We start from the raw sequence: 16447 nt of genomic DNA on the forward strand, positions 1-16447 counted from the left end.
TAGCTACCTACCTACCTAGGTAGCTCTCGCTGGCTGGCTAGCTTCCTTGCTGGCTGGCTTCCTTGCTAGCTAGCTGGCTGGCTGGCTGGCTGGCTTCCTCGCTGGCTGGCTGGCTGGCTTACTTACTTGCTGGCTGGCTTCCTTACTGGCTGGCTTCCTTACTACCTAGCTAGCTAGCTGGCTAGCTGGCTGGCTGGCTGGCTGGCTGGCTGGCTGGCTCTAAGCACTTAAACAGAAATATTGATATACTGAAAAAAATTATACACGCTCTCAGTGTATGCCTAGTGCGTAAACCCCGATACAACAATGCAAAATGGGTTTTAGCGACAACTCACCTATAGGCTGCCGTAAGCGTGCCCAGTGTAAGTGAAGCAGGTGAGGACCTGCAATATTGCACAGACGAAAGTCTTCATCTTGAAAAAGAGAACTGCTAATTAGCAAGTACAAGTGAGAATGATATCAAAGAAATAAGTAACTCATCATTGTGCGTCTTAAGAGAGATTTTATACTAATTAGTAGCAAATCCCAGAGAAAGTCGGCAGATGGTAACGGCAGATTCTCGCTCAAGTAAGCGTCTTCCTCAGGTCATCTATGTAATCTGTACTCAATATTTCTTCACCGGACAATCGCGGGGGCAGGTTTCAGGCACAGGCCGATGGTCCTTGTCGACCAAAGGCCTCGGCCTGAGAATTGAGCGGCGGCACAGGCCCGTTGAACGGTCAGACACGGTGCGGAGCGGGAGCACCAGAGCGTCCGATCACTGGCTATCTAAAAACCAACAACAGTGATTGGTTCCATGCCACGGGGTATCTCGTCATCTCCCTTTCTATCCCGTTCACTAGAGTGGATATAGAACTGACTGCAACTTCACAATTACCTTTACTGATATGACTGACTATGGATTGAGGGGTTCGGCTCAACACATGAACGGCCGTCATCCCTGTGATTGCCTTTGCCATGCTCCCTTTGGGTGACGGGGAGACTGAACGGTGTTGATAAGCTTCCGGGATCCCAGCCCTTACATACAGATAACGACCCGCTAGCCCAGGGCAGTTGCATCGCGTGCATCCGAGGTACGTGTATCCACGTAAATCCACGTAAATCCACTGTAAGCTCCCCTCAGCGTTGCGTTGATCTAAGGTGGTCTTGTGCCGTCATGCCGAAATCATCTCATCCTCCGTTATTTCGCAATCCTAATCAGAGGGCGGAAACTCCACGTGCGAACTTGACGGAGCTGGAAAGACCCAGCTGCAGCTCTTCCTGGGTCGACGGCGATTTTCTCCTGGCCGCGACCAGGTATCATTCTAAAAGCTGCCGGTAATCGGTGATGATCACGTCATCGCCCATCTTATCTTTCTTCTATTACTCTTGCGTCACTTTTCGGAAGAAACCTTTTCAATAGTCACCTTCGGGGTGAATTGACGAATCTATAGTGTGAAAAGAGAAATTGGTCTTCCTGTTCTACGAATGCCCAGCCCGCTCAACGCCGAGTAGCTGGCCGAGATCCAAGCGAATGCGCACATCCAGGTCACGAAACGTCTCGTCCCGATGAGCAATCTGGAGCACTGTACAGGCAGCAAATGCATCCCCCAGCAACTCCTGCAACATGTCATCGGTGCCATTGTCCATGGCGCTCGTCGCCTCATCCATGATGACAATGCTAGTCTTCATTGTCTTGTGGTGCAAGATGCCGCGTGCCAAAAACAGCAGCTGCTTCTGGCTGACAGAGAAGCGCATGGAAGAAATCACCTTGTCTAGGCCACCGTGCCGGTCAATGTGATGCAGCAGTCCCACCGACTGCAAAGTCGAGGTGACGAGGCTGTCGTCTGGCTTGGGACCGGCAAACGGGTACAGGTTGAAGCGTACGGATCCTTTGAGTTGGACACCCTCCTGTGTCATCGTCGTAATCCGCGACCGGAGAAATTCCCGCGGGACGCTGCGGGAGTTCCGGCCGTCTATGCTGATGGTGCCCGTGAAATCAACCATCCGCAAAATGGCCATGAGCAACGTTGACTTGCCGCTGCAGTATCATTAGCGTTGACGAACTGCTTTCACCCCGCGAATATACACACCTGCCAGTACGGCCACTAATGCCTACTTTTTCACCAGGGAAAATTGTGAAAGTGACATTGTCCAGGGCCCCTTGTAGGCTGCCGTCTTCTGCCCTAGACAACGGTTAGTATCTTGGCCGCGCCCAGAGGTCTTGGTTGTGGTCAACATACTGGTAGCTGGCGCTAACACAGTTAAAGTCAAGCCGACCGTTTCTAGGCCACTGCTCGTCGAGTTCCGGTCCCGCAAGTGTATCTTTTTCGCAGGGTGTTTCTGTGCAGAAGCTTTTGATGCGCGAAACAGCGCCAAGGCCAGTCTCAAGATTCGTCCAAGACGTGATTAGGAAGGAGGATGTGGCATTGAATCCGATAATGTTGAGCAGCGCGAGTGCGACACCGCCACTCGAGGCCCCGTCTGGTCGCGTGATGGATACACTGACCAAGATCAAGGCAGCCGCGGCCGAAGTAAAGTCCAAGACTGTGTGCAGCCAACGCTGGCAGCAGAAGAGGTAGTAGTACGGTCGCTGCGACTTGTCCAGCAGGACGCAGAGCTGGTGCAAAAATGTCTTTTTCCACCGAAAGCAGCGGACAAGCTGAATCCCGGTACTGGTTTCGGTGAAGTGGGTGAATAGGTCGGCGGCAGATTCTAGTTCAAGAATACGAAGCTGGCGTGAGGTGCGCAGATAGAAGAACTGGAGGATGCAGAGGACGGCAATTAAAAACACCATAATAGGGGCGGTATATACGGAGCCGGCAGCGATGATTCCAATCTCGACAAGTACTATAAACAATGCTGCGATGGAGTAAGAATACTGGAAACCTTGGCGGAAACGGCTGACCTTACTGTAGAGGAACTGCATGAGAGTAATAGGAAGGTACTGTGAGGTGAGAAATATATCTTGACCGAAACTATTGAGCCAGGTCAGAGTAGTCTTTCAAGCAAGAAGTCCTGTAATTGTGCAGGGTGTAACTTTGTCTGGTAGAGCACGGTATAGCATGTTACTTACCGATTGAGCAATTTGCCGACATCGGTTTGGCTGAGATATTGCGGGGAGGCGCTTCAGTTCGGCGTCAGTACTCTACTTGGCCCGTTTCGTGTGTTGAACTCACAACATGACAGCTCTGGTAAGTCGCAAATGCATTTCTTCTGAGCACTTTGGCAGGATGTGGTGGAAGAAGAATCTTTTCACGGATCAGACAGGATGAGACGAAGGCATTCGTGGGGAGTCTTACCCGCCGACCAGAGTATCGAGGCCGATGTTGAGAACAGAAATCCCCACATACCCGGCAAAGTAATGCAGATTGTGGGCGTCTTGGACATACCAAATTTTGATAAATATACCTAGACGGGTTGGTGAGATGGCCAGTCGCTTCGCTTGTCAGAACGCGGGGGGGTCTTACTCGGAAATCGCTCGACAGTGGCGCAGAGAGCAGCAAAACAGATCCAAGAGAGGGCGGCCACGGTACCAGCCGCGCCTAGGTAGTAGCTGTATAGAGACCAATCGCCATGCTGTCTCTTCTGTCGCGCGCTCTGTAGCTCAAGGTCGTCCGCCGACGGCTTGACCGAGGGCGGTTCGGCTTGCATAGCCGCGGCCGGAAAGCCCTCTTCATCATCGCTGCCCTCGTCATCGGCATTGGCACTCCTGCTGTGCTTTTCTCTACAGCGCCCCGTGGGATCCCGTTGACCAGCACCGCAGTCACTGTCCGAGGCCGATGACGCATCGTCGAGCTCGACTTGCTGCTGCTCGACACGGCCGCCCTTGTGTAGCTGGAAAATGACATCGGCATCGTCCAAGAATTCCACTACGGCTTCCGCATTAGCGTTGCTTGGAGAAATCTAGAGATAAAATGACTCACATTGATTTGTTGTCAGAATGACTGTGCAGTTCCATCTTCGTACGAGCCCTTCGCGTCCAAAGAGGTTGCCAAAGACAAGCCGAGCCGTTTCTGGGTCCAATGCGCTAAAGACATCGTCGACAACAAGCATCTCGGGCTGCTGATAAATTGCACGAGCTAGGCTCTAATCCAATCTGGTTAGTGGCCAACGAGGACAAGCCGTACAAGGCGTTGTGTCCAAGAAAAGGAAACTCACTACTCGCTGTTTTTGGCCTCCGCTGAGATTGCAGCCGCCAGTTCCCGTCATGGCCTGGTCACCATTGACCATGGCGCCGATATCAACGTGAAGCCCGCAAGCAACAACTACCTCACGATACCAGGTCTCGACGTACTCAAGCACACCCGTGATATTGTCTCGGAGCGTTTGGTTTCGTATCCATGAGTCCTGATTGCAGTAGCCGATGGAACTTGTTCCCACGGTGACGAGACCAGAGTCTACTCTTGTTTCGCCGAGAATACAGCGCAGAAAAGTAGACTTGCCACTGGCGATGGGACCCCACAGGATGGCGAGGCCTCCCCATGGGATGCACAGGCTGACTTGTTTGAGTATCGGCCCCATGATGAGAGACGTGACTGCGACACGCTCAAACTGTACAGCAAACGGTGTCGGCTTCGGTTGAAAAGTTGCACCTCCTTGCTTCTCTCCGGGAAAGCACTGCTCTGTCGCGGGAGGGGCACCAGGGGGGATTTTGCGCGTGTCCTGGAGCTCCTCTAAGCACAGGAAATCCTGGATCCGCCGAATGGAAGCGAAGCCTGTCGACCAGTTGACAAGACTCTCCAGCAACGTTCGGAACGGTTCTGCGGCAATTATGATAATTGTAATGATAGTGAAAATTTCCGCGACGCTTAGCGGACTCGATTTGCGTGTCCAGAATAGAGCACCCGTAAGGACAAGGATGGGTGGGAGTGTATTACTTATGGTAGCTGCGACGGCATCAGCTTTGACATCAAGATCGAAGGTTGAGGGTTTCGCTGCAATACTCACAGAATGCAAAGAGCCAGATACGTGTGTTGCGCTCTGACAATGATACTTGGATCTCTTGGCGTCGTGTATTCTGAAGATACTCGGTTACCATTTCGGAAAGCCCCATAGACTTGACGTCTTTGATCTGCGCAAGGATGTTGGATGTCGCTCCCACTCTTGATTCCATCTCTCGGTTCCATGCTGTGCGCGCTCTCATCATGGCTTCCCCAATATAATGAGAAGCAATATACGAGACTGCCATTCCACGCGTTAGCCAATGACATGATAATCTTGTAATCATACTTACCTATACCTGGAATGATCATCAGGTAGCAAGCCGGGCCGACATATAGGTTCAAGGACCAGATGCCGAGGGCGACCTGAAGGGCACATGACCAAACCTGGTAGTAGAGGGAAAGCATCTGTTCCACGGCCAATGTACCTGATGTCATCAATGTGACAGCCACGGATTTTTCCAGTTCTTCGAGGGGCAATCTCTGCACCTTGTCGTAGATTGCAACGACAAGTATACCTCGAGTGGAAGTCATGATGCGATAAACCAAGTGCTCATATATCGTTCGCGTTATCTAAGTCGTTCCGGTTAGCGACTGTAGCGGTCATTTGACAGCAAAGACCTAGGAAGGAACTTACCGCTTTTCCAACAAATATAATGACAGTAGCAAGTATAAGGCTATGTGCTGTTTCGCTGTCAAGCTCTCCATTGACGGCCGTGACAATACTGAATAATAAAAAGGGTTGTGCGAATGTCAGGCCGACGAACAGTAGTCTTGGAAGTATAATCTTGGTTGCCTCGCCCGATGTGGCAAGCAAAAGAGCCTTTGGAAGCGCGTATCTAGAGCTCTTGTTGACTAACCATGTTAGCAACTTCTAGGAGAGTTTGGCGTCGGGGATTATATCTGACTTACCTTGCTTCCACCTCGGTACAAAGTGGTCATATCGTTGGAGAGAATATTGAAGATGTTCATCGATTGGTGGCAAATCTTGGAGCTTCAGGGTGTTTCGGAATCCAAAGAGCAAGAGTGAATTGAGCCAACCAAAAACGGCGCGGTTCCAAAAGCCAGCTGTGGTTTCCTTGGAAGCCGACAAGCGGACAGGGTCGGCACGAAACAAATGGCGCTTGGAAACCTCTTCCAGAACGACGAGTACAAATTTGGCCACGACGACAACAATCTGTAGCGCGCCAATGGTCCCCAGACCAGCTCGGCGAAAGTATGACCTCGTCATTGTGGCATCGAACAGGAGCGTAATGGCGAGAAAGACGCTCAGAAATCCCGACGTGCGGAGCGAGTACACGTGCGCGACGTACAAGACCACGAGGATGCCGAGCGACGACACGAGAGACATGACGGCCGCCGGGAGGGAGAGGTCGGAGTGGAAGACGGCCTCGCGCTGCCAGAGAATGAGGCTCGTCGTGTGCATGGCCACCATGGTTAAGCCCACAGCCAGCTTAAGCCAGAGCAGAAGCCCGGGACGCACACGGGCCGGCGCGCGCACGGCCAGCCGGACGTGGTAGGGGAGCGAGAGGAGCACCAAGCCCGCGGGGATGATGGAGAGCATGGCCTGCTCAAAGAGGAGGGTAAAGTCAAACTGGCCCATCAGCTTGGGGCCAAAGTCGTTGTCCTGCGACGGCGACATATTATGCGGTAGCCGTGCCCGGAGGGGCAATGATGCGGAGCAGCTATGTACTGAGTGACTCGGGAATGTACGGCGTTGCCCTTGGGCGTTGTATGTCTCCAGTGTGTAGTCACTCGCAGACCATCAGCAAGAACCGCGCAGAAAGGGAGCGCAGAATGCTCGTTTTATGTCCGACCGAAGGACGGCCAGGACGGGTCCGTAAATATAAAAACCCACGCCCATCGGATGGACGCGCGATCGAGGGAGTCACATCGCCTTGGCGCTTCGCCGGGGCAGAGCGATGGTTTCCAGAGCAGACGGGTGAGGTAGGCAAGGCTGGCCAAGCCACGGACGGTGAGGGGCAGGGGATGGCGGCGTCGAGACCCGAGCAGATATCGAAATTCAGGCTGAGCAGGTTCCTTGGTTCCTTGTGCAGATTTGGCCAACATTGACCCGCTGTCAAACGACCAGCGTGGTGTGGCTGATGCATGCGATGGTACGTAGCACCACTGGTCCCATGATGTATCGTCAAAAGTCCCTGATCCAGGGCAGAAGTGCCTTCGAGGCACCTGAAGATTGTGGGGGTGTGGTACATCAGCCAACCCCATTCCGTTGATGGTAGAGATGGCACTGGTGCAGTGAAATAGCCTCTGCGGAAGTAATGGTGAGTGTTCGCAGTCGAATCGAAGGGACAGTCGACAGTGTAGAGTGCACAGTGTATAATGTACAGTGCCAGTGCACATGTTTTCTTCATTGACATTCGATTCTAGCACTTCGGTTCTTCCCACGTCGTCTCCAATAAACTGGCCGAATCAATGGTATCTTTACCATATAAAATGCCCTTTTTAGACATACATGTCCAATTTATTGCTCCTCACGGTGCAGGATACCATGCAGGATACCGATCGCTTCCTGCTCGTTCGCCATTCGCCTGCCCGTACCACCACCCCAACCCATCTCGGTCGCAGAACCATCAGGCACTGAATCATTAGCAACAATTCTGGCTTTGTTTCCAGGTACTGTGATGAGCTTACATGGACTGCCGTGGGCGAGAGAGCAGGCGACAAGCACCCATAGAGTTGAAATGTATTGCATGACGGAGTTGCTGAACGCGAGTTGTACACGTGAAAGTGGGAGTTTTTGCGTTCCGCAGATAACATCAATTTGCAAAGTACGGATAATAAATACCTACACAGCCCAGTGGGTCGCATGTTGTCACGGGGGCTTTTGATTTTGCCATTAATATATCCGTATGCGCGAGGACGGGTTGAGAAATCGAGCCACTCGTACACATCACCCACCCAAGGTGAGGCGGGCTGGAATTTTTGCTCTACCTCCCTACTGTGCTATGAGCGCATGTTTTTGTTTGCAGGGAACCAATACAAAGTATCAGTCTAATCAAAAGTTATGGCAGAGCCGTCAAGAGAAATTTAAAGAATGATTCTCCCAACTGATGACTCTCGTGCTGTTTCTGGGCGACGCTTCAAGCTGTCAGCGCCACAAAGTACATGATACTTTCAAGTGTAATAAATGTAATAACTACTAGGTAACAGGAATAAAATCTGCCGATTTTCGTTACAGAGTGAGCAGTCTTGGGTTCCTTTGTACAGCCTGCTTCTTGCCCCTGCAGCCTTGGTCGCAAATTCCGCTTCCCCGCCTTCCTTACCCCGTACCGCTGGCTTGAATTTCAGATGAACTTTCGCCCGAGTCGTCTACAAGAATACGAAACGCGGGGTGAGAGAAAGTAGCCCCATCAGTCACTCATGCATCTCTCGGACTGTTCCGCGGGCAGTGCGTCACAAACAGCCCATCCTGATCCTTTAGAGCACCAGAAAGACATTTTAACCCGCCGGCAGGTACTATTATCAGTTGGTATGGTTTTACTTGTCATTAGCGACATGATTACCGCTGATAAGTCTCGTCGGAGACATGGATCGCTTCACCGAAAGAACCAAGCTGACAGGTGAAGCAATCACCATCAGCTACTCATGGACGTGTTCTAGACCAGGATCTTTCGAGTTCTTATTTTCTTCTTGATTCTTACTATCGTCCATCTTGGTACTTTTTTTCAATGACTGCAACTGATTTACCTGTCTGCTTTCTCACCGTGTTGATGACTGCAAAGCCATTCTAGGCTGGTCCAGGGTACCTTGCTTGGATCTAAGCCCTACATTGAACCCGAGAATCTAGCTCGCCATTTATCATAGTTTGTAGTCTTGTACTATATCTTCTCCCTTTTATGCTCTTTTTTATGACTGTTTGAGTATTTCTAATTGTCTTGCCTGTTGTGTGGGCAGACAGCTCCAGCGCAGAGCTGTAGATGGGGTAGTCTCTCTGTTACGCATGTCTTTACACCCTTTCACACACCGGCAGTCAACCCACCTCCGAAACCTCGGCTGTCATCAGTGCCGCGATAATAGATAATAGCTCAAGGTCACTGTCCTGCTTCACACGCCGATGAATAGCCCACTGCCGTCAGATTGACGCCGTCCGATTAGTGCCGTCCACAAGGGGGACCGTATTCAGCACACAAAAAGATGAGAAGGATTTTTTTTAAAATAAAATAAAATAAAAACGATAAGAGTGAGAAGATGATGACATTTCTTTTTTTTAAAAAAAAGACAAAGGAAGATAGTATCCAACTAGTGGTTTATTCAGCCTCTCTGGTGCCCCCTCCCCTGCTATTGTGATCCGCGATCGCCGAACTCGCAGGGGTTGCCTCCATGGGGCCACCACCTCGTCGCATGAGCACTGTCTCGCCGCATGCAACTGCCTCTACGGATCGCGCGAATCAGAGCTGACCGGTTTCCCATCATCCATCGACCGGCACGCCTCCGATTGGCAGCGGATGCGGGTCGCTGCCACATTTGAACAAGCTGGAGCCGTTCAACTCGTAGTCTGAACCGGCTAGCGACCCCGTCTAGACGTTCCGTTTGAGGAGCCAAAAGCTTGACCTACCGCGGCGCTTGACGTCAAAGACTCGAGTTGGCGTCGGGTCCTGGCGCTGAATCCAGAGAGGATTGCCAAAATGCACCCAAAACGACGAACTAGTAATGGACGAGGAGATACGCCCGTCTCTACGGCTGTGGCACCCCGTCGTGTGACCGCTGCCCCCTCCCGTCCGGCATGCACTCGACCGCAGAATCAACCGCCAGTTGCATGGTCTCAAGCCGCAGCTGAGTCTGAGCCCTGTCTCTGGTGTGCTCTCAACCTGTCTCGACGATCAAGTCCCTGCCCAAGTATATAAACCGGCCCGGGCGCGCTCGCTGCCTCGACAATGCTTCCCCATCCCTCCATCTCCTCCTCCCCTCCCACCATGGCCGCCACCGCAACCGCTCCGGGACCGACTACCGCCGCCGCCACCGCTGACTTCAACGTCGCCGACATGGCGCTGTACGGCCTGCAGCGCGCCCGCCAGCGCCTGGCCGCGCTCGCGCCGAAACCGCAGTGGGACGCCGCCGACACGGCCTCGTTTGACTGCATGCACTACCTAGGCGATGCGGCGCTGCACGCCGCCGCCGCGGCTCTTCGCCTCCAGCCCGGCGCGCGCGTCGTCGACGTCGGCGCCGGCTTCGGTGCCACGGGCCGCTTCCTCTGCCGGCACTACGGCGCCGACGTCACGGGCGTCGAGCTGCAGCCCGCCATCCACGCCATGGCCGACACCATCACGGCGCGCAACGGCCTTGCCGCGCACGTGCGCTCCGTCCACGCCGACTTCACAGCCCTGGACGCGACAGCCGCAAGCCCCCAGCAGCAGCAGCAGCAGCTGGTGGACCACGTCGTCTCGTTCCTCTGCGTGCTGCACATTCCGGACCGCGCCGCCGTGTTCCGCAACGCGGCCGCGATGCTGCGCCCGCGCGGCACCGTGTATCTCGAGGATTTCTTTGCCGCGAGGCCGCTGGACGCCGAGACGGCGCGCCAGCTGCGCCAGGTCGTGTCGTGCCCGTATCTGCCGAGCAGGGAGCGCTACGTGGCCGACTTGGAGGCGGCTGGGTTTGGCAATGTCGTGTTTGAGGACATGACGGCGCCGTGGGCGGATTATGTGCGCGGCCGCGCCGTCAAGTATAGGCAGTCGACCGCGCCGGAGCCTTTGTTGTTGACGTTTTACGATACCATTGATGAACTGTTTCACGGTGGACAGCTTGGGGGCGCCCGGATTATGGCGACAAAATTAGAGTAGATGAATATACTGACCTGCAGAGGTTCGAATACAATGCAGATATTGAGTTCCATTGAAACGAGCATTACTTTGGACCTGTCAACAATATTTCAGCACCTCCAATGTGGAGAGATTGCTGCAGCCACCACCCAAATACACCTACGGGAAATGATGGCGGGCAATGACGGTCAAATTGCATAATACGATGCCATGATTGATCCAAAGCCGCAGAAAGTTAGCTGGTGTCAGAGAGATCTGCCATCGTGACTTGCCTGTTTCAGCCTTGGCGAGCACAGCTGAACCTAGCGGGGTTCCCGAGATCTCGGTCACTCACGAATAAAACGCCCGCAGCTTCCCCAAGAATTAAACCAAATCCATACAATCAGCAATAATGGTCACCCAGCCCGCGCCCGTGGACAAGTCCCTCACCATTCACCGCGAGGCCACGGTGCGGCGTCTCGCCGACTACCTCGTCCGTCTGCTCACGGACCTCTCGACCCCGCGCCCGTCGGAGCGCGCCTACGCGGGCCTCCTCGCCGAGACGGTGCAGCGCGTCGCCGGTCGTGCGTGCTGGATCATCCGCTCCGCCATCCACCCGAGCGAGCAGGAGCGCATCCTCGCACGGACGAATCCCTGGCTGCATGAGATTCGCGACCGTCTGGAGTCCTGCGCGCACACGGAGACGGGCCCGGACGGCGCGGCCCGCACCGTCGCCGAGTGGACGTTGGACGATCAGCAGCTTACGAGGCTGACGCTCGAGGCGGACCGGATCCAAGCCGAGACGGTCACCATTGACGAGTGAGTTTTTTTTCTCTTTATGCCCGCCGTCGCTTCGGGTGGCAAGGTAGTAACGACCGCAGCGCTCGCCGCGTGCTCATCCCCGCCAAGGCCCCTCCAATCCTCTTCGAGGACAAACTCGAGGACCTACGCGACCGCCTGATGCCGGAGCGCTGTCTCGGTCCGTGGATCCAGTTCCCGCGCGTGCGGCAGTGGCTCGACCACTGCGACGCGCAGCACGCCGCCCACTGCCAGCTGTCGGCCGCGAGCCGCGCCATCTTCGCGCACCACCCCGAGTGGCTGGTCGACGTCGCCCGGCGCTGCCTCGTCCCGGCGCGACCCGGCCAGCGGTACCTCGCGCTGAGCTACGTCTGGGGCCCGCGTGCCTCGTTCCAGACGCTCCGGGGCAACGTCGAGGCGCTGCAGCGCGACGGCGCCCTTGCCCCGGGCCGCGACGCGCATGGGGGGGACAAGACGCCGAGAATCGCCGGGCTGGACACCTTGGCCTACACCATCGCCGACGTCATCGAGTTTGTCGCCCGTCTTGGCGAGGCATATCTGTGGGTCGACGCGCTCTGCATCGTGCAAGACGACGAGGCGCACAAGCAGGAGCACCTCGCGCACATGGGCAGCATCTACGCCAACGCCTACGCCACCATTGTCGTCGCGCACGGCGCATCCCACCACGGGCTGTGCGGGATCGAGGACGTGACGCCGCCGATGCGCCGTGCGCGGTCCGGCGCCCCGTACACGCCGTCCTACGTGCGCCGGCCGGGGACCCTCGCCGCGGCGGTGCAGCGCCACATGGCGACCGTGCAGCAGTCGACGTGGAACCAGCGCGCGTGGACATTCCAGGAGCAAATCTTTTCGCGGCGGCTCCTCATCCTCGCCGACGACGAGGTCGCGTGGGAGTGCCACTGCAACGTCTGGCTGGAAGGCGTGGCAGCGGTCGAGGCGCAGTGCGCGCGCAACACGGCCGTCGTCGCCGCAGGCTTCTCGTTTCACATGAACCCCACGTTCAAGAACTACGCCGACCACGTGCAGCAGTACAACCGGCGGCAGCTCAGCTACCCAGAGGACTCAATGGACGCGTTCGCAGGCATTCTCACGGTGCTGCAGACTACCTTTCTCGGGGGCTTCGTGTGCTGCTTGCCCGTCATGTTCTTCGATACGGCGCTGCTGTGGTACAATGAAGGCATGGTGGATGCGCGCGTGCCGAGACGGCGGCGTGGCGGGGACGGCGTGGTGCCGACCTGGACCTGGGCCGCGTACGGCGGCACTATTGCGTTTCCCGACTTTTCAACGGCCAAGGAAGGGGTGCGGCCGCTCGTGCGGTGGAAGTACTGCCGCGGCGACGTGAGCCGGTGGTGGCCGGTGCCCTCGCTGGAGAAGCAACAGTCTGAGAAAAGGTTTCCCACAGCGGCGGAGCTGCAGGCGCTCCTCGGGACGATGAGCCTGGAAGATGGCAACCCGGTGGCAGCAGGCGAGCCTCCGTTCCCTGAAGGCACTGGCATAACGTACCACCACCTTTTGCATGCGCGACCGGAGCGAGCTGTATTCAACGTGCTGGACTACTATGGTGACGAGGGCGTTCCGCTGGTCGGCGCATCTGGAGAGTGCGTAGGGGTGCTCACTCCGTGCAAGAAGCTGGGCAGCCGTGAAGTCGATACCAAGACTGTGATTCCGTGCGAGCTGGTGGCCGTTTCGGAATCCTTCATCAACGGCGCGGAGACGTACAACGTGTTGTGGATTGAGAAGAAGGACGAGGTATATGTTCGCAAAGGCGTGGGCCGGATCCTCAAGTCGGACTGGGTGAGCCAGAAGCCGGAGCGAATGGACTTGCTCTTGGTATAGCGGCCATGAGATGACGATTACTCTCTGTACACACGTACATTTGTTGATATAGGGGTCGTAGGGATGGCGATCACTCTTTGTAGACCGGATATTTGTTGACCCAAACGCAAATCGAAACTCGAGCCGTCCAGACGTGGCGGCAGGCCTCCATCCATGCCCCAGAGACAGATGTGATGGTACCACAGCTGTAATAGAACATGATGCCTCTGCAGCACTGCGTTTTCGAGTCGTTGTAGACTAAACCTCTACCAGCCGAATCGTCTCTAGCCGGGCGGTCGAGGAAATTTCGAAGCGAAGAGGGCGAGTTAGCGATGGTGTCGTCTCTATCCCAGGGCGTGTTTGCACGAAGCTGCACCACACCACGCGGCCCACATGGAAGAAGAAGGTTGGGCCGAAGCAGGTCGTGTTGTTAATCTGTTTTTATCTTTCGATGGTTTATTTTATTTTATTTTATTTTTATCTCTTTCGTTTTAGTATTTCTAATCTTAAAATCGTTTTCAATGTATTCTTACCCATGCTGGCTAGTTTCATCTATATTCCTAGTTAATAATAATAGTATAATATTTACTAACATGACAGACCCTGCCATTGAATAAAGCGGTCGTCTTCGAGCCCTGATTTCAGCAATTAGAATGCGATGTTTACTCCCAGTGGTTGGCGTTAGGCGCTCACGCACCACCAGTCCTTTGGCACAGCACAGCGCCCCCCCTCCCCCCGCCTACTCTCGACGACAAGCGACAGCGTCTCGTTTATCGCGATGCGGCTAATGCGGCTGCCCGGGTGTGTCGATGTCGATTTCCCTTTTGATCCATCGCTGCCGTTCGTATCTGGCGCCTGGAAGAAACGCCGAGCTGTCCCCGAACCAGGGCCGCTACCGGGGGCTTCCAAGCCCGGATGTGGAGCACAAAAAATCGAAAGACATTTAAAACACGGACCGCCGCTCCCGGAAGTCACAAAAAACTAAAAAGAGTCATACAACGCCGGACTGACCATTTCTCTCACCTCATTTCTCTCTCTCCCTGCATTGCAGTTCCCGTCCTTGTTCCATCTTTTTACCCCTCTCGTAGGCAATTGGACCTGGAAACAGACAGCGCACATTATCCCTTTGGCAGATTTGCTAGCTTTCGAGGCTCACAACTTTCTTAATATACCACTTGTTGTTGACCCAAAAAAAGCTCTTGCATTCTCTCTCTCTCCATCGTCTATAACTCTTTTACAAGGTGACATTTACAGAAAGCCCTCTTCAGCCAACAATGGCCTCCCACGACCACATCCTCACCCTGTCCTGCCCCGACCGGCCCGGCATCGTCCACGCCGTCACCGGCATCTTCGCCTCGCACGGCCACAACGTCCTGGACCTGCAGCAGTTCAGCGACCCCTCGCCGGAGCGCTTCTTTATGCGCGTGCACTTTGGGCCCGCGCCCGCCACCGACGGCGCCTCGACGGCGCACCTCGAGCCCGCCTTTGCCGCCCTCGCCGCCGAGTACCAGATGGAGTACGACATCCGCCCGTCGGCGCGCAAGCTGCGCGTGCTGCTCATGGTGTCCAAGATTGGCCACTGTCTCAACGACCTCCTCTTCCGGATGAAGACTGGCCAGCTGCCAATCGAGGTACGCCCCCGCCTCCCCCTTATACCAATTCCAAGCTCCAACCCGCCGCCGCGTCTGCTAACACACCGTCCCAAGGTCCCTCTCATCGTCTCCAACCACGCCGACTTCGCCGCCCTCGCCCAGAGCTACGACATTCCCTTTCTGCACCTGCCCGTGACCAAGGACACCAAGACGACGCAGGAGACGCGCATCCTGCAGCTCGTGCAGCAGCACGGCATCGAGCTCGTCGTGCTCGCCCGCTACATGCAGGTGCTCTCGCCCACGCTCTGCACCGCCATGAGCGGCCGCATCATCAACATCCACCACTCGTTCCTGCCCTCGTTCAAGGGCGCCAAGCCGTACCACCAGGCCTATGAGCGCGGCGTCAAGATTATCGGCGCCACGGCGCACTTTGTCACGGCCGACCTCGACGAGGGCCCCATCATCGAGCAGCGCGTCACCCGCGTCGACCACGGCATGGGGCCGAAGCAGCTGACCGAGGAGGGGTCCAATATTGAGAGCCAGGTGCTGGCGGCGGCTGTCAAGTGGTACGCCGACCGCCGCGTGTTTCTAAACGGCTCCAAGACGGTGGTGTTCAACTAGACGAGTTGCCTGCCTCCTAGTCCAGGCGTGCCCGAGCGCGCCGAGGTATGAGGCATGAGAGGAGTCGGTCGTGGAGTATGGATATTGGGGCAGTCGTGTAAGCAAGCTTATGTCAACACGCGGTACGCTAGATATTAGAAGGGGCTCAGGCCGATGAACGGAATTGAAAAATAGACTGTCATCTTGATCCGTATAAGATAAGCTCAGTGGAGCAGATGCGTACTGTGCAACTTGATCCCTCTCGTCGGGCCCGATGCCCTTGACCGTCCGTCCATCAGCCGCACCATGCTCCGATACCCTGGTCGAACAGGCCGGAACTAACTAGTCCCGCTTCTCCCTTGTACCCTGCATTTCCTTTCTCTCCAACAGGAATTACTGATTTGTACAAAGAACATTCCGACATTGCGCCAACGTACAACGTACATATGCCCAGCTGTTGATCTTGCCACGACTTGTAAACTCGGCCCGTCGCAAGATAGGTAGTGAACAGCCTCACCGCGGCGCATTTTCCGCCATTATGACTTCCAGTGTTCAGAACACTCGCTTCTCACGTCTTCCAATGACAAAAAGGTCTGCGTATTACCAGTAGCCAGGTCAGGCACAGATCCGCGGCGGGCTGCCCAAATCCCGACAAACTGGGTCCCGCGAATGAGATGCCGCCCACGCTAAAACGAAAACGAGGAACTCCCAAACGACCGAGAAGGACCGAGCTCATGGAGTTTATATCTCCAATGTCAGACCCTTGAGCATTTCAATATCGAACCTTTACGAATACACCGTTTTCGAATACCAGTCCACTAAAGCGCCCTCCGGATCATATACGAAACGTTCTGGTTCTGGTAGCAAAGGACAAGCTTGACACTTTGCGCCCCAAGTCTCATACCCGACTACGGAAACAGAGAGAGCTCTCATCCACGTTCAA

The 16447-nt window shown here is 55.2% G+C and overlaps 5 protein-coding genes across 5 annotated transcripts; 3 read left to right on the top strand and 2 right to left on the bottom strand.

The window, feature by feature from the left end:
* Positions 1-1461: 1461 nt before the first annotated feature.
* CCM_09390 (ABC multidrug transporter, putative) lies at positions 1462-6992 on the bottom strand (the record flags this gene model as incomplete). The annotated part of the gene is made up of 15 exons (XM_006674524.1): positions 1462-2020; positions 2073-2165; positions 2223-2841; positions 2893-2957; positions 3056-3106; positions 3159-3230; positions 3282-3390; positions 3450-3851; positions 3906-4068; positions 4141-4868; positions 4930-5163; positions 5216-5495; positions 5560-5777; positions 5835-6549; positions 6777-6992. The coding sequence occupies 15 exons, from the start codon at positions 6990-6992 to the stop codon at positions 1462-1464; spliced, it is 4524 nt and encodes a 1507-aa protein (XP_006674587.1).
* A 415-nt stretch (positions 6993-7407) lies between these two features.
* On the bottom strand, positions 7408-7638 carry CCM_09391 (uncharacterized protein; the record flags this gene model as incomplete). The annotated part of the gene is made up of 2 exons (XM_006674525.1): positions 7408-7523; positions 7578-7638. 2 exons carry the CDS (start codon positions 7636-7638, stop codon positions 7408-7410), a joined length of 177 nt encoding a protein of 58 aa, XP_006674588.1.
* Positions 7639-9859: 2221 nt separating this feature from the next.
* Positions 9860-10723, top strand: CCM_09392 (methyl transferase-like protein; the record flags this gene model as incomplete). The annotated part of the gene is made up of 1 exon (XM_006674526.1): positions 9860-10723. The coding sequence occupies one exon, from the start codon at positions 9860-9862 to the stop codon at positions 10721-10723; it is 864 nt and encodes a 287-aa protein (XP_006674589.1).
* A 370-nt stretch (positions 10724-11093) lies between these two features.
* CCM_09393 (Heterokaryon incompatibility) lies at positions 11094-13333 on the top strand (the record flags this gene model as incomplete). The annotated part of the gene is made up of 2 exons (XM_006674527.1): positions 11094-11500; positions 11551-13333. 2 exons carry the CDS (start codon positions 11094-11096, stop codon positions 13331-13333), a joined length of 2190 nt encoding a protein of 729 aa, XP_006674590.1.
* A 1253-nt stretch (positions 13334-14586) lies between these two features.
* On the top strand, positions 14587-15525 carry CCM_09394 (formyltetrahydrofolate deformylase; the record flags this gene model as incomplete). The annotated part of the gene is made up of 1 exon (XM_006674528.1): positions 14587-15525. One exon carries the CDS (start codon positions 14587-14589, stop codon positions 15523-15525), a length of 939 nt encoding a protein of 312 aa, XP_006674591.1.
* Between the last annotated feature and the right edge of the window lie 922 nt (positions 15526-16447).

This window comes from Cordyceps militaris (genome assembly GCF_000225605.1).
Source record: "Cordyceps militaris CM01 unplaced genomic scaffold CCM_S00009, whole genome shotgun sequence".
In the NCBI taxonomy this organism is placed as follows: domain Eukaryota; kingdom Fungi; phylum Ascomycota; class Sordariomycetes; order Hypocreales; family Cordycipitaceae; genus Cordyceps; species Cordyceps militaris.